The 26,005-nt window shown below is 48.3% G+C and overlaps 1 protein-coding gene across 2 annotated transcripts in view; it reads right to left on the bottom strand.

Annotated features, from left to right (window-relative positions):
- Positions 1-26,005, bottom strand: part of DNAAF8 (dynein axonemal assembly factor 8) — a 1,512,143-nt gene that overhangs the window by 1,305,742 nt on the left and 180,396 nt on the right. For both annotated transcript variants that reach the window (XM_069646874.1, XM_069646873.1), the window contains exon 3: positions 19,888-19,998. In XM_069646874.1, coding sequence (XP_069502975.1) covers positions 19,888-19,998 — 111 coding nt within the window. The remainder of the gene's footprint in view (positions 1-19,887; positions 19,999-26,005) is intronic.

The following is a 26,005-nucleotide window of genomic DNA, read 5'->3' as shown; positions in this document are numbered from 1 at the left end:
GCACGTGCCACATCCTGGGTGGCTATGTGGATGTATGCAAATGGAGAAATGCATACTTTCATTGAACTTTGTAGTGGACCTGCTTTGGAATGGCACGACATTTGTACTGTAAATGTGTAACGGTATATTTCAAGTGTTACACAGCAGCGACAGTGTTCGATGATGGCGGCTTTAATGCGATTGGTGGATGCGTGTGTGCCTATTTGCCAGTAATCTAATGAAGTAGAGCTGCAGAGAAGATAGTGGAAAGGGAAGAAGGACTGTTCCAGTTTTACAGGGGAGCGGCCCACGTGCTACTTTGGGAGGCGCATGTGGCAAAATCTGCCCTTTACACCACCTGCAGAGGCTACGGGATTGGGCAATAAAGGTTGTGGGTGTGGTGTGTACGGATCAACAGAGCTACACTGTGTATTTGCTCACAGAAATGCAGAGGGTGCCGTTATGGGTGTGTGTTTTACGAGGCACAGCGTGCTTATTTTAGGGTATGCCGACATACATTCAGTGAAAGGGAATGCAAAACACTGTGCACTCGCTGACATCAGTGATGTGATGTCATGGATGAGATTTGTGATGGCAGCTTTGATGTCATAGGTGTTAGTCCTTGCAGTGCATACTGGTGGCACGAGTTATGGTTGCTTAGCTTACCATAACTGTCAAATTTTGTGGGTTTTTCGGTTTTACCATAGATCTATACCAAAACTCTATTGCTAACACACAAAAAAGAATTATCGACCAGGGCCCTCCATACTGTAAACTTTGGTGAAAATTCATTAAACATTTCAAAACCTATTTTTAAAAACACGCTGTTTTGGGCTTACTCCCTTTTATTTTCCTATAGATAAATATGTCCTTTCATTGAACACCCTTAGCACGAAAACCACTGGATGGATTTGCACCGTGTAAGAAAGAAGCCGGGCACAAAGGGTCGCAGATGTGCCTTTTGTTGGTTTGGTGTAAATCTGTACAGTTCTTAAGAACCCGACTGAGAAGGGGGTGTCATCAGCTCCCAAAGAAAAACATGTATATATCTGCAGAACAGCAGAGAGGCTGTTCACAAATGAAAAGCCGACATTTTATTTTTTGGTCTATATAAGCGATTCCTGCAGAAATCCTGAGGGAAGCTTAAAAGGGAAAGTGCTCAAAAGGATATTTGGAAGGGACAAGCGGTGGATTCATGTCAGGTTAGAGTCGGGAGGTGAAAAGAGGACCACCTGGGATGTGTGGGGGTGGGAGTTAGGTATGGGCTGGGGAGCCTGTCTGTGGCAGAACGTTTTAGTATTATTGGGCGACTTACGCAGGAATCTTGTGTGATTCATTTATTTATTTATTGGGCATTTGTATGGCGCCTATATACAGGTGTTCCCAGGCGCCACAAGACAATGGGGGTAGGTAGATAGGAAGAAAACAGAAATAACGTCGTACTAGGCCTTGTGACATTCTTGCCGTGCAAGTGCGGTGACAAAAAGTTCAGGGGGGGTGCAGTAGGGGTGTAGTGCAGGGGTTGGGTGGCCCAAGTGGCTGAGCAAGTGCTGATGGGAGCCACAGGGGCAAGTGCAAGGGGAAAAAGGATGGGGGAGAACAGTGCGTAGGACGGGGTGGAGTAGAATCAGGCTCGTCTGGGGAAGGGTGCCCAAGGGCAAGTGCTGGTAAGGGATGCTGGGGGAGACTGGTCGAGAATGGGCTGGACCCAGTAAGACTCATAAGGGACCAGCCACCAGTCACAGCGGCAGTGGGACATTAGCATGGGAGGGGGAGAGGGAAGGAGGAGGAGAAATGGAAAGTCTTGATAAGTTAACAGAACTTTTCAACTTATCAGTCTGGCTCAAGTCTGAGGGGGCAGGAAGGTCGTGTCAGAAGCAAGTTCCTGACGAGGAGAGGGATCCATCTCCCACTCTCTGTTTGGAGAAACATCTGATCTGCAGAGATTATGAGCTAGAGGACTGAAGTACTCTAGCAGGGAGGTATTTAGAGACCGAAAGCTGGATGTAGAGAGGTCCCAGGCCACAGAAAGCCTTGTGGATGATGCAAAGGGTGTTGAATTTGATCCTTGCGGTCACCGGGAGCCAGTGGAGATATTTTAGGGCTGGAGAGATGCGGTCCCAGGGCTTAGGGCCAAGGATAAGTCTTGCAGTCCTATTATGGATTAGTTGAAGAAGGGGGCGAAGGGACAAAGAGGTAGATAGAGGAAGAGGCTGTTGCAGTAGTCCAGCCTAGAGAGAATCAGAGCTCTGGGACATTGAGCTTCTGGGGGAAGGTGAGGAAAGGGAGAATGCCTCCGAGGAGGTGGAGCTGAAAGTTGGACTTCTTGGCGAGGTCCGAGATGTGCAGAGAGGAGACGGAGGAGTCAAAGATGACCCCCGGTAACGTCAAATGTTGTGCTTGGGAAAAGAAAACACATCATACAATCCAGAGAGTGAAAGAGGGTAGTGGGAGAGGGTCAGCTAGGAAATATACAAGGGACGGAAGTGGGAGGACCAAGAAAAGAGGAGGGGGACACATGGTGAGTGCCACTAGGGAAAGCGAAGATTTACCTTGGTGAGTTTTTCCCCTTTACCGTGGAAATCGGCAAACTTTCCATTACCGTAGGCATTGGAATACTCTCCATTACTGCCGGAATGGTTACGGTGAATGATTTTCGCGGGAACAGACAACAGCATCAATCGAGCCATGCATTGCTAGCGCTATAAATTATCTCGGGAATAAAATGAGTGAATAAAAAAGGGTTGGGAGAATAACCAATAGTCTATGAATCTCTGGGGCTTGGACATCGTCTTTTAAGCTGCACAGAGGTGGGAGCTGATCTGCTGGGCAGGGCGATAGGGTCTTTTTAAATAATTGGTGCATGCAGAATGGAGACTGTCGAGGCTGCCGGCTAAGGCCCTCTGTCTTTTTTTAAATAATTTGGGCAACATGGAGAGACGGCACGGCCGGAGGCCATGGCCAGTGGCCCATTAGGGTGTTGGCCATGGCTTGTAGGATCTGGTTAGGTACTACTGGGGGCCACTGGCCACGGGTGAAGGCTATAGCCAGTTGCCTTCCCTTGTTTTAAATCATTAGTACAAAATGAATGGCAGCGCCCACTGGCCAAGGCCAAATGCCCAGTGGACCTGAAGGAAATATAGCATACCAAAATGTTTGAAATTCAGGGGCGGGGGGGGGGGAACTTTAGTTAAGAGAGAGTTAAGGTGATGTGAGTGATTTATTGCAACAAAACCCTTGAAAATTCAGCAGGTGTGGGAAGTGATGACCATCGAAACTCAGCAGCGTCCACTCCAACATGTAAAAAAAAAAAAAGATATATATATATATATATATATATATATAATTTATTGTAAAAAGTTTGCATGGTTTTGGTTATAAACTTTTATTTCTCAAATAGATTTCGAATAGGAAAACCTATCTCTATGAGGGGTGTCCCTGCCTCAAACTAAAACTGAAGGAATTGCCAGAATGTCCATCAAATCAAAGTTCCTCCATCCTATGTCAAATGCTACTCTAAGCCTCACACTATAACTAACAGAAAGTTCATTCTTCAGAAGAATGACTGCCTTCACGAGCTTCTTGAACAGCATCCAAAGAACATTTTCTTACAACAGAAAATACCAGGGGGAATGACTTCCTTCACATGGCTTACGGGCTTTACCCATTCTTTATGTAATATCCAGGAGACTGACTCCCTTCCCCTGGTGTCTCCAGTACAACTCTCAGCCCAGTAACAAGCGAAAACCTCCTTTCTCCTGGTGTTACTTTGTACAGTTCACCATAAGGCCATGGGGGAGTGACTCCCTTCCCCTATCATCTTCAACACAAGTCATGGGTCAGTACCAGGAGAATGACTCCCTTCTCCTGGTATTGCTTGGTACAATTATTTCTCACTGTTGGGGTTCCAGACCTTTCTTTAGTGGCCAGTGGTTTGCTCGCTACCACTCCGCTGACGATGATTCCCTCTGATGGTCTTTTTCTCACTGTTGGGGTCCAAGACCCTTCTCTGGTAGCCAGTGATTTCCTTGTTACTACTGTGCTGAGGAGGATTTCCCATGATGCATTCCTTCTCACTGTTGGGGTCCCAGACCCATCTGTGATGCCCAGTGGTTTCATTGTTAAACCCTGCGCCGAGGAAGATTTCCTCTGATACTCTCCTTCTCACTGTTGGGGTCTCATATTCTCTGGTGGCCAGTGATTTCCTCATTACCACTGCGCTGAAGAAGAATTCCTCTGATGCTAGCCCTCGCACTGTTGGGGCCCCAGACCTTTCTTGCAACATACCCATTAACGACCTTGCTAATATTGGGCTGGGGAAAAGACACCTTAGCCTCTGTGCCAACTCCTGGCTCCCCACTTGTTCTCATGTACCTCCCCTTACCTCTTACAGGGCTCTGGTACTTTTCTGGGACTTCCTGGGACCAGGGTACACTTCTCCAGGTCCGTGGGCTTCTCTCCTCTGCACTTGTGGCTTTGTGGTTTTCGGGATTTGACCCTCCTCTGCTGTGTGTGTGGAGAACTTCTTTGGTGTCCTCTTGCCACTCTGCGCTTTTACCCAGCTGCCAGTCAGCATTTGAATCTCCCAAGCTGGAGAATCTGGATGCCGGCTGCTTTCCTCAACAGGAATGGATACTGCTGTGCCTACCACCACTGTGCTTCTAGTTACAGCTGTGTTCGGCTCCGTGGCCGGGCTTGACACTTAGGATAGTCCTTTGTTCCTTTGTATTCTTTGTATCCAGTTCCTCCCATGTGGATTGTAAAAGTCATTGGACTCTGTTCATGATTGAATCCTTATGCCCCCTCTGAGCCACCTTGTACCAGATCTTGAAGAGTATGAAATCTCTGTGCCTCTGGTGCTCTTCTACGTCATGCTATCTTCTCTGTTTAACAGATGAGTGGTTGGTGCGAGTCCTCTAATCTTGTTCTTCCTAGTCCTGTTGAAAGGAGGTTTAGCATCAGTTACTACATAAGAGGACGTGAGGTCACAATAGCATACAATGGCATCTTTAGCATAACCCTCCATAGATCTTACAGGTTTTGCTGCCTCAAGGATGAGAGCGTGAGGGAGTTCACTCATGGGACGAAAGCCTTTGCCCCCAGAGGGATTTGATGTTATTGTTACCATGTTGGGTTTTAGAGGGGCCTTTCTCCAGATTAATGTCCTTGTCCCTAAATGAGGAGTCCCTCTCCATGAGGTCCTTCCACATGTTACCACACCTACAGGGACTATTGGGTAGCAGCCTCACCTCCCTAGCCTCTTGGAAACGGGATCCCCTCTGACGAGAAGTGACGAGAGTAGGTGAATCGTCACAATATATGGTCACAGATGGCGCTAACCACACTTTGGCTTGCAGATGGGTTCAAGAGTGTTTATATCTAGTCTCTGTAGTCATAGGTTAGTACTAGTGACCGGTAAACCCTACTGACCATTTCTGTCTTTGCTAGTTATGACTCCCTATGACGATGGCACTCCTAGGGTCTTCCCAGCTGTCCCTATTCTAGCCAGTCATTGGTTTTCTAGGGAAGTTGGGGAGCACCTTGTACTTGCTAAATTGGACACAGGCTTGTTCATTCACGCCCACCTTTTCTACTGGCTGTCTCACGCTCCTTCTTACTCCACCCACCACTCTTCTTTCCTCCAACATTTCACTCCTCTACCTCGTCTCCACCATTTGATGTTAAGAATCTCCCTTTCCTGCTACTACTTCTCATACTACTACTGCAACCACTCCTCCTACCACCACCACTCTCCTCCTACATAAACAACCCTTCCACTCAATTCCATTCACTACACATTGGGCCTCATTACGAGTTTTCTGGTAAAATCCCCAAGATACTGGCATGCCGTAGCCACCGATTCCAGCATGCCCCGTGTGTGGATACAACGGCTGATTCCGAGCATGCGATGCCGCACTAATCAGCATGCCAGTAACGGTAGCATTGGCATACTGGTAAAACTGCCAGAAACCCACATAACAGCACCATCAATGCCGTTAACAACAACACTGGCACCAACAACCCGTAAACAATAGTACCGTCAACACCGGAACCGGAAGTAACGTCATCACGCTGGAACGGAAACTCACCGGCGGCCATATTGAAAAACACAATCCATTGCAATCCTCCACACACAGGAGTTGTCCAGTGAAGGAGCATCAAGGAACATGTCTGCAGCACGTTTAAACATCTGACGGCACAAACCAAGGTTCAGTGAGCCAGTGACATGCTCGCCGACACCCTTGTGGAAAATGCAGTGGAAGTCTTTGGAGGGGACATGCGCAGGCCTGCACTGCTGCGCAAAAAAGAAATATGGACTGAAGTGGCCAACAAAGTCTCAGCAGTGGGCACGACACTGAGGACTGTGAGGGACTGTTGGAAACGATGGGATGACCTGCGCCTCAGAGTGTGCAACCTATTGTCAGCAGAGCGCAGCCAGGCGCAGGCCACTGGAGGCGGACGATGTTCACCACTGAAACTGCACACATGGGAAGGAAAATGTGCCTCCATCATGAACATGGGCAGCATAGAGGGTGTTGGAGATGCAGAGCATGGTGCTACAACGTCTGGAGAAGCAGGTGAGTGACCATGACTAACATCCCATGTACTGCATTTGTCCCCTCATGGCCAACAGTGCCTTGTGCATGACTGTCCACAGACACCTGCTGCCCTGCAAGACACCAACCTGACCCTTCAACAGAAACCAATTCCTACCATGAAGAATGCCAACAAGCATGAAAGGCACAAACCACATGTCCCATGCAATGCAGACAGACACATCGTCAGCATGCGTCAACACACATCACTGAGTCCCACATGTCCCCTGTGCATGGCACAATCAACCCCAGTCCAAGAACCATGCACCATTGCCACCATCCACTAAGGCCCCTACTTACCCCTTCCTGCTGACAACACACCAATGACCACACCAACACAAGCATACCACTTCCCCCTCACAGGCAGCCCACACACATCCACAATCCAGGGCAGCATATACATGACATCCGTTGCGGAACCCAACAGCAACCCAACCGATATGCACATCCCACAACGTGCACACACATCAGGAAATACCAACTCTGCTCCCCCCCACACATGTTTGCCGCAGGATAGGGGCCCCACTATGAGCATGAAGATGTACATGACAGAAAAATGTACAAAGTGTGCTGGCTGTCACATGGATGATGACACAACAATAATGTACTCCTGCATTGTCGCCCACAGGCGCCACATCAGACAGCGAGGGCGAGCTTGCCACTACACCAACCACCACTGCACGTTGCAACACTCAGAAGAAGACCCCCAGCATCAGGGATACTGGACGCAGTGACAGCAGACATGGGTCCAGGGCCTCCACTTCACATACCCCCAGCCACCCCCGCACACCTGCCAGCCTCAAGAAGAAGGCAACAACACCTGCAAGCAAGGACCAGCAGCATGGCCAAACATCAGTGGCAGACGTGCCATGCCGGGCCAGTAAACCATGCATGAGGCAAGCGCCACAAGAAGCTGAAGCGGCATCACCGCAAATGGACATTGCAGATCAGCCACAATCACCATCAGTAAGCATGCCCCCCGATCCTGTTTCGCCAATACGTAGCATGCCAGAGCTGGAGGAATCAGGTACACCCACACATACTCCAGACAGGCGGAGTACAGGGCATGCAACAGCTGCACGCGGCACCGCAGAGGCCACTGCTCCCGCAGATGATGCAAATGACCACCAGGAACTGGACCCTGTATTCACCCCACCTGGCCCCTGCAGCCCACCACTCATGCCCCTTGCCGGAATACCCCACATCCGCAACATTGAGGCCGCCTCACCCGCACCGAGCAGCGCCAGGAGGCGACACATGCCCTACTAGACCGATACATCACTGTGGCAGAACAAACGAGGCAGACCATGCAGGACAGCACCAGGAACACATCACGGATGCTAGGGCGGGCAACAGAGGCGGTCTATCCACTGGCCAGAAAGGTGCGTGAGGGCAACAAGGTCATGTCCTCCATGCCAGAATCAATAAACCTCCTTGTGACTGCCATCGCAGAACAAAGGCACATCATCACGCCTCCGGTAGATTCTGCCAGTGCCACACCTAGCCCATCCACACATGGAAACCCCTTGCGGCGCTCAGTTAGGTTGACACGTCAGTTGGGGGCCCATCCAACTGCAGAAAAGAGGGGGGCGGAAGTAGGCCTTGGTCTAGAGTGCGTGGTGGGGGAATCTGTTGGGGAAGGGATGTTGGGGTAATCTTTGTTTTTGAGTTGGACTTTGGGGTGTTGTCTGTGTGGTGGGTGGGTGGGTGCAAATGTGTTACACAGGAAAAGGGTGTGTTGGGGATTATTTTGAGGACCTTTTGTTGTTGGTAGTTCAACTGGTCACGATTGGACAGATGTGCATGTTCAACCTATCTCATAATGTACATAGTTCACTTTACTTTAATACACTTGTGCTGCATAAAAAATAACAGTTGTCTGGCCATTCTTTTCTGGAGTGTTTAAGTATTCAATGTTACATAGTGCACATCACCCAGTGTGACCACATCCATTCCCATGTGTGATTAATTCATCAGAAATAATTTGCAACCAATGCTTGTCGTGTAGCCTGTCCATCATGGCCATGGTGATGGTGAGGGATCCCAGCATCCTCATCATCATCCTGTGGCATCATGTCCATGTCCGGGGGCAGGGGTACATTGCGACGGATGCACATGTTGTGCAACATTGCACTGACAATCACAATATGGCCCAGCCTCTCGGGACCATAGATGAGTGCACCCCCAGACCTGCTCAAGCAGCGGAAACGACTCTTCAGTAGTCCAAATGTCTGTTTTGTAGTCACGCAAGTCTTTGCATGTGTTCTATTGTATGCCTCTTCATGTCGGTTACGTGGACGCCTGATTGGGGTCAGCAGCCAGCCCATCAGTGGATACCCAGCATCACCTGCATGTTGGCATGAGAAAGGGTAGCTGTGATGTTTTGTATATTTTGACCAACATGGTTGTAACAATTGTGTTTTGCCAGGATGCACAGGGTTTCCATTCGTGCAGTGTGCACCTGTACCGCAGGATGGTGCAATGATGCGATATGTTGACATGCCCAGCATGGCCCACCCAGCAGGCAGGTTCCCAGCACTGGGAACAACCCCCCCACCCCAATCATTACCCCACATGGCCCACCCAGCAGGCATGTTCCCAGCACTGGCAACAACCCCCTCTCATCAATGCTTGTAGCACTGTGGTCAGACTCACCCAACAGCCTGGTATGGGGTCCAGCATGTCAATCCATGTAGCGGGGCAGCGTCGAGTTCCGCAGGACCATTGCGTCGGGTTTGGAGCATGGGTACCTGGCACAGCAGCGTATTATTATTTGGCTGGCATCACACACCATCTGGACGTTTAGCGAATGCTACTGCTTCCTATTGAGGTATACCACCTCAACGGCATGCCACACAACTAGCATGTGTGCAGTCTATCACACTAATCAAGTTCGGCATGCCTGCTATCGCATGGAATGCCATTTTGGTGGTGTTTACCTCAGCTGCAGACCGTGGCATGCTTATGTGGTCACCTACATGTTTGAGGAGTGCCTGAAGTACCTGCATCAGCACACGGGAGAAGCAGGGTTGTGATATCCCGTGCAGTTGGGCCACTGTGTGCTGATAGGTTCCTGTTGCCAAAAAGTGGAGCACACACACTACTTTCAGCAAGGGGGGGATGGCTGTGCGTATGTTGATGACACTCACGAGGTCTTTGTGTGTGAGGTCCACTATTGCCGTGATGCTGTCCATGTCCAGCCGGTAGAGGGTGTGGATTTGTGCTGCGGTTAGGGTAAATGGGCTCACACATTGTCGCGGTATTGTTGGGTGCCTGCAGGGCACAATGGCCTGCACATTGGGCATTTGCTGTGCCCTTCTCGCCATCCTTCTCCTCCTGCGCATTTGTTGCATGGACTGCCCCACTGCCTCCTCATAGAGTAGCTGTTCCTGCATGTACTCCTGCTCCAGCAGTGCTAGTGCTAGCATTTCTCCTTTGGGAGGGGTGTAGTGTGTGGGTGGGCTGCCTTAATGCTCTGCCTGGGTTTCATTGGTCCACCTGTGCTGATTTTGTAAACCCGTGGCAGGTTTCTGCTCACCTGATCCCTGTTAACGCCAGTCCCGCGATGCCGGTATTTAAGGCATCATTTATGGCCTTGTTACCGGTATATTCATACCGGTATTTGCATGTCCGTCCACCTCGGAATGTGCACTGCTCTGCGGCATGCCCGTCTAGAGGGCACGGCTGGTGTCTGTCAGGGCTCCTGCCGGCATCAGTGATGCCGCTCACAGAGGGGGCAGTGCCGGTGCCGGTAACAACTCCCTGAAGGGTCGTAATTATCTGGTCTGGTAAACGATGCCAGTATTCCCTTACTGGTATTGTTCTAACCGGACCGCCAACCTTGTAATGAGGCCCATTTCCCTTTAAACACTACCCTCTCTACTCCTCGGCCTCACAGCCATGCACACTCCTAATGGCGAACCTCATCTGGTCTTCACCCAATAGCACACTTGTTTCAGCAAACTGCTCCAGAGAACTTGAATCTCCTCTCCTTTCTGCTCGTTTCTTGGTTGTTCTCCGCCACCGCTCCAGACCTCACCTGGCTACCCAAACTTCCCTCTTCCTGTTCTCGTTTTAAATCCTCCCTGTCTCGTGTTGATTGGACTTCTTTCCTTCTCCTTCCTAGACCTACCATTCTTTCCCAGAAGGGACCTGTGTATGCAGAGAGGGGAACTAAGCCCTGTCCACTTCTTCCAAATCAGCAGGTCATAGGGAAACAATGGCACTGGGAGGCCGGTGCCTCTGTGACCATGCTAGCTTCCATCGCCCAGAGACATGCTAGCAAGCCAGTGGGACCTTCCCAGAAGGTGGGGAGCGCTGCCTCCGGGGTCCCTGATCCATCTGCGTCAGCGCCTCTGCTTGAGAGAGTGTTTTTGCCATCCCTTTGGGGCAGACGTGTGGATTGCATCCACGATCCGTCTCTGTCATTTTCCGTAGTGGGACCCTCTGTTGACCTACAAGAGAAGAGAGAAGACTATTGAATCTGACGGTGAAAAGGGGGTGAACGCCGAGCGTTGGGAGGTTCACATCAAAACATTTCAGCACTGGGGAAAAGGGCGGCTACCAGGGTGCGTTCTTTAGCGAGTTGATTTGAGCCAAGTCACACATTCCTCAACACTGCAGTCTCTACCTCTCCTGTCCCCTCCCAGGCCCTCTGTATGGCACTGGCCTCTCACTTCATTTAAAAAACTCAGGACATCCTGTCCTCACTCTCCTCCCATCACCTCCTCCCCTCTATTCCCTGCCCATCCTCTGGCCCTTCTGCAGCCACCCCTCCTCTCTCCTTCTCTGCCTTTCCCCTTTTTTCTGCTGATGAGGTTTCGAGACAAGTCCGATCTATGAAAGTCTTGTCAACACAGGTCCACCCCTGCTCCTCCAAAACTATTAAGGACCACATCGACTCCTTGGCTCCTGCCCTTGCTGACTTCTGCAATCACTCCTTCGCCTCTGGAGTCTTCCCATCCCCTCTCAAGCACTCCCTTGTGCACCCCCTTCTTAAGAAACCCTCTTCCGACCCGTCCTGCCCAGCTAACGATCGCCCTATCTCTATCACTCCTTTCCTGGGCAAGCTCCTGGAGAAACTTGCCATCTCCCAGCTTAATCTCCATGCTGAATCTGTTGGTAGCCTTCATGACCATCAGTCTGGCTTCAGAGCTGCCAGAAGCACGGAAACTGCTCTCCTGAACATCCGTGAGGACCTGCTCTCGAACCTTGACTCTAACATTCCATGTGTTCTCATTTTGCTTGATCTCTCTTCTGCCTTTGATACTGTCAACCATACCATCCTGCTCAACCGTTTCCATGATAACCTGGGTATCACTGGTCAGGCTCTGGCTTGGCTGACCTCTTTCCTCTCAAATCGACCCTCCCAGGTCCAACTGGGGTCTTTCCTGTCTGACATCTTTTTCTCTACCTGTGGTGTCCCCCAGGGTTCTAACCTCTCTCCCTGGCTGTTCAACCAGTATCTGGCACTTCTCGCCCACTGCATCGCTGCTCTCTGCCCCAACTTTCAGTGCTATGCGGATGATACCCAGCTCATTTTCATCTCCGACTGTCTTTCTGCTATCCAGGAATGGTGTGCCGCCAACGACCTCTGCCTTAATGCCAGTAAGACCGAGATTCTACTCATCGGCACACCCACTCCCTCCTTTCCTGCAGCTCTCTGGCCGGCCTCTCTTGGCCCTCTTCCTGCTCCTACCTGCAAGGCAAAATACCTCGGGGTCATCTTCGACTCCACACTCTCCTTCTCTCCTCACATTTCTGACATTTCTAAGAAGTCACACTACCAGCTGCACCTCCTCAGAGGTATCCTTCCTTTCCTCTCCTTCCCCCAGAAGCTCACTGTCTCTAGAGCCCTGGTTCTCTCAAAGCTGGACTACTGTAACAGCCTCTATCTAAATCTGCCTGCCTCTACTCTCCGCCCTCTGCAACTCATCCAGAACAGGACTGCAAGACTTGTCCTTGGCCTCAAGCCCAGGGACCGTATCTCTCCAGGACTGAAATCGCTACACTGGCTCCCTGTGGCTGCGAGGATTAAGTTCAAAACCCTATGCATTGTCCACAAGGCCTTGTGGGGCCTGGGGCCAAATTACCTTCAACTCTCCCTTCCTAAATATCTTCCTTCTCAAGCACTTCGCTCTTCTGCCTCCAACTCCCTCAGGGTCAGCCGCTTCTCTAAGCAACGAGTTGGGGGGAGATCTCTCTCCGCAGCAGGGGCCTCCCTCTGGAACAGCCTTCCTGCCTCCCTGAAACTTGAGGAGAACCATCTCCGGTTCCGGAAGCACCTCAAAACCTTCCTCTTTGCTTCTGCTTTCTCTCTCCCTCTCCCCTGCTAAATCACTGAAACTGTACTGAATCAGCAACTGGGCCACTCACCAATCTCGGTCCTTGGCCCAGCCACTCTCCCCTGCACTGCCTTCCTGGCAACCCCTGCACTGCGGGACTGTCTCTGTATCCCTACAGCCCCCCTTCCCAGCACTTGTCTGCACTTATCTTGCACATGCCACCAGCTGGCCCTTATTATTTATCTCGTTCATTGCTAACCCTGTACTGCACTTTCCCCTCTCCCTTTCCCCCTAGCACTTTTCCCGTCCCCCCCTACCCATGCACTTGCGCGATCTGAATGACACCTGGCCTAGTAGGATCGTTGTCTGTCTCCCCTTGTTCCCCCCTCCCTGCCTCGTCGCGCCTTGAAACACTTGTGTATAGGCGCGTTACAAATGCCATATCATATCATATCATACCACCTAGTAACCATCGCTGGAAGTTGACCTCCAGTTCTGAGCTACAACAGCAAGGCATTCTATGTATGCAAACTAGCCTAAATGCAAACCTTTTCTCCAGGAAATTGTCTTCGTCTTAGAGGGCATTGCTACTTTATAAATAGCTTAATCAACCAAAGACAGACATTTTGCAAAGCTGCCAGGACAACTACATACCTGGTTTCACCCTTATTAGGGTTCATCAGTGCAGTATAATCCTGACAGTCTTGTGGCTGGAGCATTTGGCCATGTTATCACAACATTAAGAAGTTATGGTGCGTTTGAAAAATCCCTTTCACCAGAAATGTGAATGTAGGAAAATTCATTTGAGCCAAGTCTTGGGTTGATTAAGCTATGTATAAAGTAGCACTGCCCTCTAAGACAAAGATAATTACTTTAGAAAAGGTTTGCATTTGGGCTACTTTGCTGTTGTGGCTTAGAACTGGAGGTGAACTTCCAGCGATGGCTACTAGGTGACTTGTAATGTGTGACTTGGCTCAAATGAACATTCCTACTTTCACATTTCAGGTGAAAGTTTTCTTTTCCAAACCTTTTTAAACCCACCGTAACTTTCTTGGCGTTATATATGCAGCTTTAGGTGCGCTCTCTCTATATATATATAGCGTCAGCAGCCCTTCCACATCAGGTAAGTAGGCCTAGTGCCTTAGAGTCAAGGTTCCAGGTAAGTACCTGAGAGAGGCGATGCAATTGGTAAAAGCCCACACCTAGAACATGATTTGGCAAAGCCAATAGGTTGAAAGAATTTGAAGAATTAAAGAACCTATCAAGTTAACAGGCAAGTAGGATTTTCGTGGGGTACTTTTATATGCCAAAAACAGAAGCTGGAAAGGAGAATTTGTTGTAGATGACAATTATAATTTCTGAATTAACACAACCCTGTGGATGGGCCTTGGGTTACCCAAAATGGCCATCACGCTAGCCCCAACTCGCCATAATTGTGGAGGGCCTGATAAAGTTATTGATTGAATTCCACGACTAAGTCCCTAAGCACAGAAGAAAACATTGACCCAAAGATGGGCATGAGAGAGTCTGGTTGGTTCCTCCAACATGCAAATCCTGGCATGGTGACTAAGAAAATCTGACTTCTTTCTACCTGGTTGAGACCAAAAATGGTGCTCACTCCCTCTGGCTCAAAGGGGACAGCCTTGGCACAAGCCTTGCACCCCATTGACCCTCAAGAAGCTTTTCTTGCCAGCTCCGTGTGCGAACTGAAAGGGAAGAGTCGGGAGCACTTTGACTGTGACACATAAGCAGCAGGCAGCCTGTAACCAGCAGCTGCCTAAAATTACACCATGTGACAAAACCACCCAAAGAGCATGCATTGCGTGGATGGCTCCCTTTGCCTTAAGTCCTGCAATGTGCCACAACTGCAACAATGCTTTCATTAGAGTGGATCAGTCTACACAGTTCTCTAGGTCAAGCACTTAATCTTCAGTGCCTCCCCAACTCATCCTCCCCCACCCTCACCAAGATCCAAATGTAGCTGCTACGCAATGGTTCTGGAACCTCATGACACTTGGAACACTGCTCCTGAAACCTTTGACCCTAACTGAAGCTAAGAATCTGTAAGCTACATCTGGAAACCTCCAAGGATCATAGGCAGGTGGGTGCCATAGTGTTTGAGAGTCCCTGATGGGAAACTAAAAGGACCGCAGGTTTGGTCTAGGCTTCACAGTTCTTCTAGTGATGCCCATGTGGTTATCCAGATCAACTAATCAGAAGTCTGTGTGGCGGACCAGAAGTAGGACTCAGAGACATTATGTTCATGGATTTTTATTTCTTGCTTTAACAATTAGTCTGACCTCTTGGCCAGCTTAAAAACAATTAACTCAAACAATGAAACGTAACTCTAGGAGCTATATTCCTTATTTGAAAACTCAAAAGGTCAAGGAAAGGATATTCTTGTCAGGATGAATCCAAAACAAATGTATCCCAAATCCTATACTAGCCTACCACGTTTATAGAAAAGCACACATACATCTAAAGGGTTTAACAACTACAAAGATGCTTTACTGCTGCTTCTGTTCCCGGTTTTCTCCCTGGATAGAAAGTTCTTAGGGTGCCAATGTAATGGCTAAATGTTCCAAGTATAGTCCCGAATAAAATCTTACTTGCAGTATTTCAGTCACTCTTTCTCCTGACACCTCAGTGTGCCGATTTCACTGGTTTACCCCACTCCAGAGTGTTTATGTTCCCCTCCAGGGTTTCACACACTCTTTCACTCCACTCAGTATTCCTCTCTTGTTTCTTTCTTTCATCCCTGTTGCAGGGTGTCTTCACTCTCTTCCCCACTTCTGGGGTCTCTTGATTCTTGTTCCCCTCTCTTGGGGTATCTTCACTCTCTCTCCTTCTCTTGACTCTTGTTCCCCTCTCTCGAGACATCCTCACTCCCTTTGGTTAGCTTCATTCAGAGTAAGGGGTGAGTCTTTTTCATGACTCCTTTGAACTGGGCTCAACCCATCTCGCTGCTTCATCCGGAACAAAGGGGATGAGTCCCTTACATGACTCCTTCGAACTGGGCTTGCCATTTCTCACCTCTTGCCCTCCAGGAGTAGTCAGGCTATCCAGAGTCCCGCCTTCACTGGTAAACTTTAGGTTGCCTAGCCCCTTCCACAGGGTAATATGGGATGCCTTTCTTCCAGTTCCTCTGTGCTCCTGGATCAGAGGGGTGCAGGCCTCTTCTCCGCCTCTAGTTCAGATGGGCTCTCTCAGGTTTTCCTCTTCAGCATAGAAGAGTAGCTACCAGGCACAAGGCAGCCTTCCTTCCCCTGCTTCAGACTTCTTCTCCACTGCTTTGCCTTAACCAGCGAGGCAGGGAACCAGTACACAGCTGAGACAACATGCACCTGAACTGGCTCTCCTTTTATTCAGTCCTTTCTCCCCCTAGACGATTACTGATTGGCTGAACTGTCCGGCTTCATCATTGGTGAAAGTAGTGCTTACATCATAGCCTCCCAGTGTAGGCCATCCCCTATTGGTCAGTTCGAATAACAGTTGAATCAATTAGGAGTTCCAATTAACTCTCCTATATAAGATCTCGGCACCAGTTTATCTGGTTTGCTCCTTCCGGGGAGACGGTATGACAGTTATGGCTCTCTGTGTTCCTCTTGCTTTATGAAAGAAGGTTTTATTTTATTTCCCCATGCCTTTGTGGTGTTTGATTAATTTTGGTTCAGTTTACCCATGGTCCTTAAGGGGGATTTGAACCTGGCTCTTCTACATGGGAGGTACCAGTTTTACCACTGTGATGTGTGTGAAACCAATGAGTGTCTCACCCTACTAGTCCTCTGGGAGCTCGCTCTCAGGTCACCAGGGCACAGCCATCGCCTTTGGATACAGCCCCTGTGCATGGACCAGTGCGGAAGGACCACCTGGGTGAGGGGTCTTCAGGGGATGGGGGTGAGGCAACCGATGGTGAGACATGGTATTCCCCTCTTTACCATATCCATGCCCCATCCTATTTTTTAGGTTTCTCCAATGTCCCAACCACCCCCTTTCTATGCAAACACTGGGCCACGGAAGAGGGCGACTGAGACTAAAGAGGCTAACCCTTACATATCTCATTGGACTTGTCCTGCTAATTGGATCAGGCAAAGTCAGGCACTTGACTTTAATCACATACATCTGATACCCATTAGCTCTCCCCACACGGATAAAAGGCGGAACATATAGACACACTCTGAGCAAGGTGGAAGACGAGAAGGCGCAGATCTTCTGGGGCGAAGGTGAAACCACTGAAGCAGAAAGACAGATTGTGGGACGAATAACAAGGGTAGGGAAACCCAGGAGATCTCTACAGGAGGTTGTTGCCTCCAAAGAGCCATGAAAGATATGCAGAGAAGGCGAAATCCCAAACAAGAAGACTGTATTGTGTTTCAAGGATGCCGGCAACCCTCCCGAGTGAACGACTTAGTTGGGGAGGTGAGGCCAAGCCTGTGGTATGAACCTTGACTCGTGAATTAAAGCCGCAAAGACAAGAAAGGAATGCACACAAGCCGGTGAGTTAGCAAACGACATTAAAGGCTGGTGTGTGAAGGAAAGATTGAAGTATATCTCACAATTGAAGGCTGCGCACGTGCTGATTAGATGCGAATGAAGGCAGACCTGTGGTGAACTTTAAATTACTGATAACTGTGAAGCCAGTGATACAGAGTAGCCGAGTGGTCCGGTGACAAGAAATATTCCACTCGAAAGTCTCAGCGAAATATGTGAAGTTTTGTTATAAAGCAGTAAAGTGAAGGAACTCTGAAATGCGTAATGGTCAAGATTAACCCCGGCAAAGGGGAAGTGAAAAGGTGAATGCTTGAAGAGAGATTTTTTTGAACTTTTGTGCTTATGCTCCTGAACTACCAAGACCAAGAAACACTCGGGCAAATAACTTAAGAGTCAGAGCTGAAGAGAAAGTCGAAGTGGTCCTGCGGAGGTCTATGATAAAAGCCTCGCACATTCGAAAGTCTTCGACATCAGTAAAAGGTCTGAGCCCGACTGAGGGAGACCGGAACTGTAATAAGGTAGGAAAAGGGGGTTAGGGAATAGTTAGTTAAATTGTGGGGGTTCATTGCCATGGAGTGGATGACATGTAACCTTCAAGGGGAACAGGAAAAATGTCAACAAGAATGGGCGGTGGTCTTGGACCATCTCAAAAGGGACTTTGCACAGCAATGGTGTCCACACATCGTAAGGATTTTAACCATTATGTAAGCTACAAAGTATGATGCTAAATTGAATAATTGAAAAATTCTAAGGTACTCTGTCAGGGGTTGAGTGGGGGGTTGGTGGGATAATGGGTTAGTGGGGGTTGGGTGAAGGGGGGGTAAAAAATGTGTTATTTGAAAAACGTTAATAAAAATAGATTTTAGAAAAGGTTTGGGGAAGGGAACACCTAACGAATATGAATAAAGCTAGGGGAAGGGAACCCCTGCAAGTGCTGTGATTGCGAGGTCCGAATCCGGGTGGAGGAGATCTGCGTTAAATCAGGTACTTGTTGATTGAGAGGTCCGAAGTCCGACAGAGAGAGGCCTACGTGAACTTTTTTTGTGTACTGGAATAAGTGACTTTTACGTGGAAGGCCAAGCGGGCCTCGACCCACGTTTTGAACTGCCTCGTTTTAAGAACCTGAGCCAGGGTGTGTCATCCTGTTTACAGGGGCCGCCTTACTCTGAGCTGTCCAACCTGGGGAGGAGAGCCGACTCAGCCATCTTGATCCTTTATATTAAAACACTGATTTTTCCTTTGCATACATATTCTCCCTTACACACTTTTTGTATAAGAGATAGGGCAGGCATTAGATTTTGGTAGTATAGGCCATTTTGATTTGACAAAGATTGACTAGGGTGGTTTTTCTTTATTATTTGATGGTAGAGACTACTCCCATCGTAGCTATAGGGCAAAGCAGGAGTTTTTCCAAACCTGAAAATTGAATAAAGGTTTTGAAACTTGTACTTCTTGTGTCATACTTGTGGTACCAATCCTCCCTTACAGCTGTTTCAACTGTGCTGCTATTCAGTTGTGAGGGAAGCTGAAGCCTTTTCCTTGCAGCTGATGAATGATTTTCCTCTCTGCATGCTGGCAGCGCGTCTCGTTGCATGTTGCTGGCTTGACCAGAGACTCCTCTCTCTTTGCTGCCACAGGGATTTAGCGATATGTTATTTGTGTGAGTCGAGGAAACCACATTGGTCAGTCTCCCCTGCTTTATTCTAAGGGAGACCTATATTATGGTTGTGCAGGGATTCGTCTAGCAATCCCTCCTGCGTACCTCTTACGAACAGTGAATCACACACACACACACACACACACACACACACACACACACACACACACACACACACACACACACACACACACACACACACACACACACACACACACACACACACACACACACACACACACACACACACACACACACACACACACACACACACACACACACACACACACACACACACACACACACACACACACACACACACACACACACACACACACACACACACACACACACACACACACACACACACACACACACACACACACACACACACTAATGATAACTCAATTTATTCCATCTATGAAGGTGTCCTCCAGGTCAGATATTCAAAAAGCACCCCTGCAAGCTCTTCCCATTATAGACATCCCGTTCTCTCAGATGGAGATTGATGTAATGGGACCGCTGGATCCCTCAAGGGCCAGGTATCGGTAGATATTAGTCATGCTCCAAGTTAATATCATGCAGCAAATACTAGTGCCTTTAGCTCCCTGATTTCACCCTGGTTTCCCAAGGATATTCTCACTGTCTGCTATGCATCATGTAGCATATATGTCCAACCAGCTACTAATAACTAGGTCTGGATTGCTCGATTATTGTCTGTAAGCATAGTCGACATAGCCTATGCAATCACCAATGAGCAACTAAAAGATTAGCATGGGTAGATGATCACTGCACTTGCTAGCGTGGCAGCAAACCATGCATCATTACCCATATCTGCATAGGAAAGTGGTTGTTCAAAAATTCTACAAATAGCACCCACCTGCATCTCGGGGTCCTCGGACAAGATGTCACTTAAGTCCTCTGTCATATCTGGGAGTTGAATGGATTTATCACGCTGGAAGATGGAAATCTCACTATCTTCACCATCAGACTACAAAACAAAAGTGAAAAGAATGCATTACAATTAGTATATCAAATAGTCGACACTTCAACGCTGTGCAAATGTTTGGAAGGTTCTTACACAGGGTACTTATCACTAATACTGCCAGCTACTAGATGCTACTTTCTGATAAGCAGTGTGAGGAATCAGGAATGAAACTCGGACACAAGTTAGCCATGTTTTTGGTTAAAGACATTTACTGAAAATAAAAGGGGTTGGGAAAATGCCTCTCTGACCCTGCTCTAAGAGGAATTTCTCTACCTGAACCAAAACTAAGGAGTTGTCTGCGTCAGAATGTCCAAAAGGAAAACTGTCCTGTGTCCAAATTTCTAGTCTGGCCCTCACATTAAATCCAACATCTAAGGTCAAACGAGAAATGTCTTTATTTGAGGAAGGTTTGGGAAAGTGTTCACAAAAAGAGTAATAACTGGCTTTCAACATAAAGGTTCCGCAAGGATATAGGTGCTTGCTCCAGAGGATGGTTCCCTTCCCCTAGATTCCTCTTGGTTCTCTCAAGATTCACGTTAAATAGTGCCTTTTCTTGGCTCACAACAATGTTGACAGAAAAACCTTTCTTGACTTTGCAATTGTATCTCTTTTGAACATCCTGTTCATACAATCCTTTCCTAGTCGCGATGTTCCTTCTCAGGACCTCTTTGGTAAATGACACCGTTCTTTTACTCTTAGTAAACCACACAGTTCTGATTGCCTGGTATGCTCTCCTGCAAGGCCTTATTCTAGCCACATGGGCTTCTTGCCCTTTTTCATAGTCGCATACATATTTTTTTTTATTTGAATTTGTTGAAATTTTCAAAGACATGAAATGGGGCATTACAAAACAGTATTAAAAAAAACAGATCCAATGGATCATGTACCTGTGAAACAATCCCCCCCAAATAAGAAAGCATGCACTTTATTCAAAATTACTTTTCCTCCCTCCTGCCCCCGTCCTCCTCAGAACACCCCCCCCATTCTTAATTTATTGACATATGTATTCAAGAAATAGAAAGTAGAGACTGGTTTGGTGCATATTATAACATATCGATAAATACACTGGCACAGGTTGTTTGGAGATAAAATCCTCTGGGTCATTATGTATGTCTTTACCGACAAAACAGATTGAAGTGTTATCCTCGGGGGGAGGGTACAACCTTTCAATTTCACTACAAAGTTTACTGAATAGTTTCCGGCATGTACTTACAGACAAATTCTCCCCACAACATGTCACATTGGGTTGATTTTCCATGTAGAGTTGCAGTGATTTTTTCCATAACACATATGTTTGATGCTACATTTATCCATTCGCCCTAGCCTGGCATTTGTTCGGACTTCCATTTAATGACTAAAGTGGCACAGGCCGCTAACAAAAGGTGGGCTGCTAGGCCCTTAATTTTCTCTCCTTCGTCTTTGCATTGTTTGAATCCAAAGAGAACCAAAAAGTGTCTGCAGACCTCAGGATTCCAATGAGGTCTTTGATCCACCCCATGACTTCATTCCAGTAGACCTTGATTCTGGGTCAGGCCAACCACATGTGCCACAATAGTCAGCTATTTCACCACACTTAGGCCAACATAGTGGGCTTTGTGACTGAAACATTCTAGAGAGTCTGAGGGGGTTGTATTGCCACCTGTGTACCAATTTGATCCCATGAAGTTTATATTGACTAGTTATAGATACTTGAGGTGCAGCTCTGCACATCCTCGCCCACATGTTCGGGTCAATCTCCTCCCCAAGATCCCTCTCCCATCTATTCTTCACGTGGAACCCCTCCCTGCTTCAACCAATTCTCTATACATGGCGGCTATCAAGCCTTTCATTTCTTTTCTGGAGTTCAGCAGCTTCTCAAAGGGGGTGAGTTCTTTATCCACCTTAGGTTTCCATTCGACCCTTGACAGAACTCCCTTAATCTGCAGAAAGTGGAAAACAGGGAGGGGGCCCAGCCCGAGGTTCTCACCCAGTTCCGAAATCGTTATGAAGGACCCGTTCTTCCAGAGCTGACCCACCCTCTCCAGGCCCGCTTCAAACCAGGATTGAAATCTGTCTAAATTAGGAATATTTTCTCTAATGCCTGGGGCCCATTGATGACTCAGGGGGACTGCCATGAAGTTATTCCCTGCATATCCCTTCTCTCCCTCCATACTTCCCAAATGGTTCCCAGTATCAGGTGATCTCTTAGTCTCCGTACTAATTTGTTTCTCGGGACCCATAACCACTCAGAGACCGTTGCCGGGGACAGATAGTGATTGTCCATCACGACCCATTTAGGATCTTTGCAATTTCGTAGGTGGGGAATCAAAATTCAGAGCTGGGCGGCTTCATAATATTTCTTCAGGTCTTGTAGTCCCATCCCTCCCTTATCTTTGGGCAATGTTAAAGTGTTATAGACTACTCTCCCTCTTTTACCCTCCCAAAGGTAACTTCACAATGGCTCTTTTGGCCTCATCAAAGAAGGTATTCGGTATTCGTATGGGGAGCATCTGGAAGGGATAAAGAAAGCGAGGGAGACATACAATTTTTATCACGTTAAGTCTACCCATCCATGATATCGTAAGTTTCTTCCATTTGGCTAGGTCCGCATAGAACTTTAGGAGGAGGGGTGGGCAATTGGCTTCATAGAGTTTGGGAATGTCTCTCGTGATCTGTATACCAAGGTATTTAAAATGTACCTTTTCCAGGATAAGGCCCAAAGGGGAGAGCCTATCTACATCTGCTTGCGTGATCTCACACAAGGGAAATAAAATTGATTTGGCCTCACTGATTTTGAAATCCGAGAGGGTCCCATACTTTTTAATCAGCTGGATTGCTCTGGGAATGGAGGATGTGGGATTCGAAATGTGCAAGAGTAGGTCATCTGCATACAAAGCTACTTCATAATCTGTGGCTCCCAGTCTGAGTCCTTCAACCTGGGGGTCGTCTCTCAGTTCCTGGGCTAGGGGTTCCACCGAGAGCGCAAAGAGTATTGCAGAGAGAGGGCACCCCTGTCGCGTTCCTCTACCTAATTTGAGTCAGTGGGAGTATTCACCGTTGGGAAAAACTGAGGCCGTGGGTGATGTGTATACTGCTTGGACCCCTCCCCTGAATTTCAGACCTATCCCCGCTTTGCGGAGGACGGCCTTCAGAAAGCCCCATTCAACCCTATCGAAAGCCTTTTCTGCGTTCACCCTCAGGAGAGCTGGTTCATTCCTTATGGTTCGAGATTAAGTGATTAAGTGTAGGGTCTTCATCATGGTGTCGGCTCCTTGTCTGCCCAGTACGAAGCCGACCTGATCAGTGTGTATTAGACGCGGCATATACCTCTGCAGTCGGGCTGCCAGGATTCTAGTATATATTTTTGGATCAATGTTTAGTAAGGATATGGGGCAATACGAGCCGCATTGCTTAGGATCCCGACCTTCTTTGGGGATCACTGAGACAAGGGCTCGGACAAAGGAGTCCGGGGCTCTGCCAGTGTCTAAGATCTCATTAAAGAGTTCTACCATAAGAGGGAGGAGGGAGGAGAGAAAGGATTTATAGAAACCAGCGGTGTAGCCGTCCTCCCCGGGGGATTTGCCTAATGACAATTTTTTAAACGCATTCTTAACCTCATCTTCCGTTATCGGACCCTCTAAAGCGCGGCTTTCATCGTATGTTATCTGCAGAATATTTACAGAGGACAGGTATTGATCGGTATCCGACTCCCTGAGTTGGGCTTCCGACCCATAAAGGGCCTCATAAAATGTTGCAAAGGCCTTGGTGATGTCTGTATTGGTTGCAATGTGAGAGGTGTCCTGGTTTTCTATTTCCAGTACCTTCCGCTCCACCCGTTGGGAACGTAGCCTCGCAGCCAGCAAGGAATCTGCCGTGTCCCCTTTCTCATAAAACTTCTGTCTTAGGAGTTGCAATTTACGGGCTATTAGTTCGTGTTCAAGAAGGCGAAGTTCTTCCCTCTTTTTCTTTGCCTCCAAAATCTTGTCTGCTCTCCCAGTTTCGTCTCTCCACGCTTCCCCGTCTAGACGACATATCTCATTTCTGAGTTTGTTTTCTATCAAGTTTCTTTCCCTTTTCTTGCTAGCCCCTTCTCTAATAAGAACTCCTTGCCAGGTCGCTTTCCCCGCTTCCCACACTTTTAGCTTGGAAACTTCCCCAGTGTTGTTGCTCTTAATATATTCAGTGATCTCAGTTTCCATCTCCGCTTTGAACACTGGATCTTTCCAAGAGTGTTTCATTACACCGCCAGCGGCCTCCTTTCCTAGGCAAAATATCCCAGTCAATGTCAGCCGTGACCATGTCGTGATCTGACCATGTGATCGGGACGATATCCAACCTTATTGTAGCATTATGCATTTCCTCCATTAGGTATATGTAATCAATCCTGGTAAAGGTATTTTGTGGGGCAGAGTAGAAGGTGTACCCCTGATCTTCAGGGTGGAGTTGCCGCCATATATCTCTCAGGCCGTATCTATCGAACATATTTGCAACCTCATTATGCCCCCCTTCGGTGGGATCCCTTGTTATAATTTTTCCCGCTTTCCTGTCCAAGTTGGGGTCCGCCCACAGATTGAAGTCACCCCCAAGTATGACATGTCCAGTGGCCTCTAACATAATTTTGGGGACCGTCTTTGCTAGGAATCTGGCTTGTCCCGTATTGGGGAGGTATATGGTTGCAAGTGTGATGTTTACCTTTCCCACAGTCCCTGCAACAAGTAAAGCTCGCCCTTCAACATCACCCCATGTCTTGGAGATTGTGAAGCCTACCCCCTTTCTAATGAGTATCCTCACTCCTCCCCTTCTCAACGGGCCGCATCCCCAGAATTCAATCCCTATTCGCGTCCCCAGGAGTTTCCATTCCTCTCCCTTAGCATATTTCGTTTACTGAAGAAAGAGGATGTCCAGTTTCGCCCTGCGAAATATCCAATACAATAAGGATCTCTTTTTCAGGGAATTAAGGCCTTTAACATTTAATGTTCCCCCGCTGAGCAGATCTCCTACCCGTTGGCCTGTATCAGCCGCGATTCGTCATCATGCATTTTAGAAGACCCTTCAGCCATAGTTGACACATTCTTGAGATGTCGATCAACCGTGCATGCACCCTTATAAGTCTCAGTGAGGATTCTGTTCCCGACCCACCTCCCTCCACCCCCCCCGCCAACCCCCCTCTCTGCATCCCTCATTCCTGGTTGATGGCGTCCGATCGGGATCAGTTGGAAAGATTGACCTGACGTCGGACCACCAGTGGGCACCGTTACCTCACGGTCCGTCTTCAAAAAACATTCTCAATAACATTTGAGCCCCCTTCCCGTTTCCCCACCGCCCGCTCCCGAAACAAAACAAAAACTCTTTGGAAGGATACATGGCGTCTTGTGCGACATTGCCACCTATTGTCAGCAAGTCGTTTGTTCTCCTTTTTAGGAAGGAGCATCCAGACAAGCTGTGGTTTCTCTGTATTCGAGCCCAAAGCAGCTCGGATCACTCATGGCTTCTCGAGCCATCCGTCCTTGTGTCTTGGTAATCGATGTGCTGAGTTCCCTCTAGCCGATTGCCTTCGGGTGTGACAGTGCCTCTTCTGTATCTCCTCGATCCCTTAACTCTCTTCTTTCGTGGGCCTTGGAGTTCCCAATGTCTCCCATTCTGTCCTGCTTCCTCCTGTTCTCCACTTTCTGGGCGCTTTTCCAAAAGGTCAGCGGTGCATGCGCGAATCTCCCTTTCAGATTTCAATCTTATCTTCCTACCTCCATGTTCAAAAGAGAGGGAGAAAGCGTAGCCCCACCTGTATCGAGTTCCTCGTTCCTTGAGCCATTTCGTAAGGGGGCCGCACATTCGCCTTAGGGCCAAGGTCAATGACGATAGGTCCTGGAAGATAGTGATCTGTGCTCCTCCAAGGGTAAGTGAGCCTCCGGTCCTGGCTTTCCCGAGAATCCTATCTTTATCCTGCTACCTGTGGAGCCGGGCAATGACGGATCTTGGACCACCCACAGGCCCTCCAGCTCTATATATCCGCTCAGTTTTGGGCTCATCGATC

The sequence above is a fragment of the Ambystoma mexicanum genome, chromosome 2q (genome assembly GCF_040938575.1).
Source record: "Ambystoma mexicanum isolate Mex_15411 chromosome 2q, UKY_AmexF1_1, whole genome shotgun sequence".
NCBI lineage: Eukaryota > Metazoa > Chordata > Amphibia > Caudata > Ambystomatidae > Ambystoma > Ambystoma mexicanum.
This window is presented reverse-complemented; position numbering and strand designations above follow the sequence as displayed.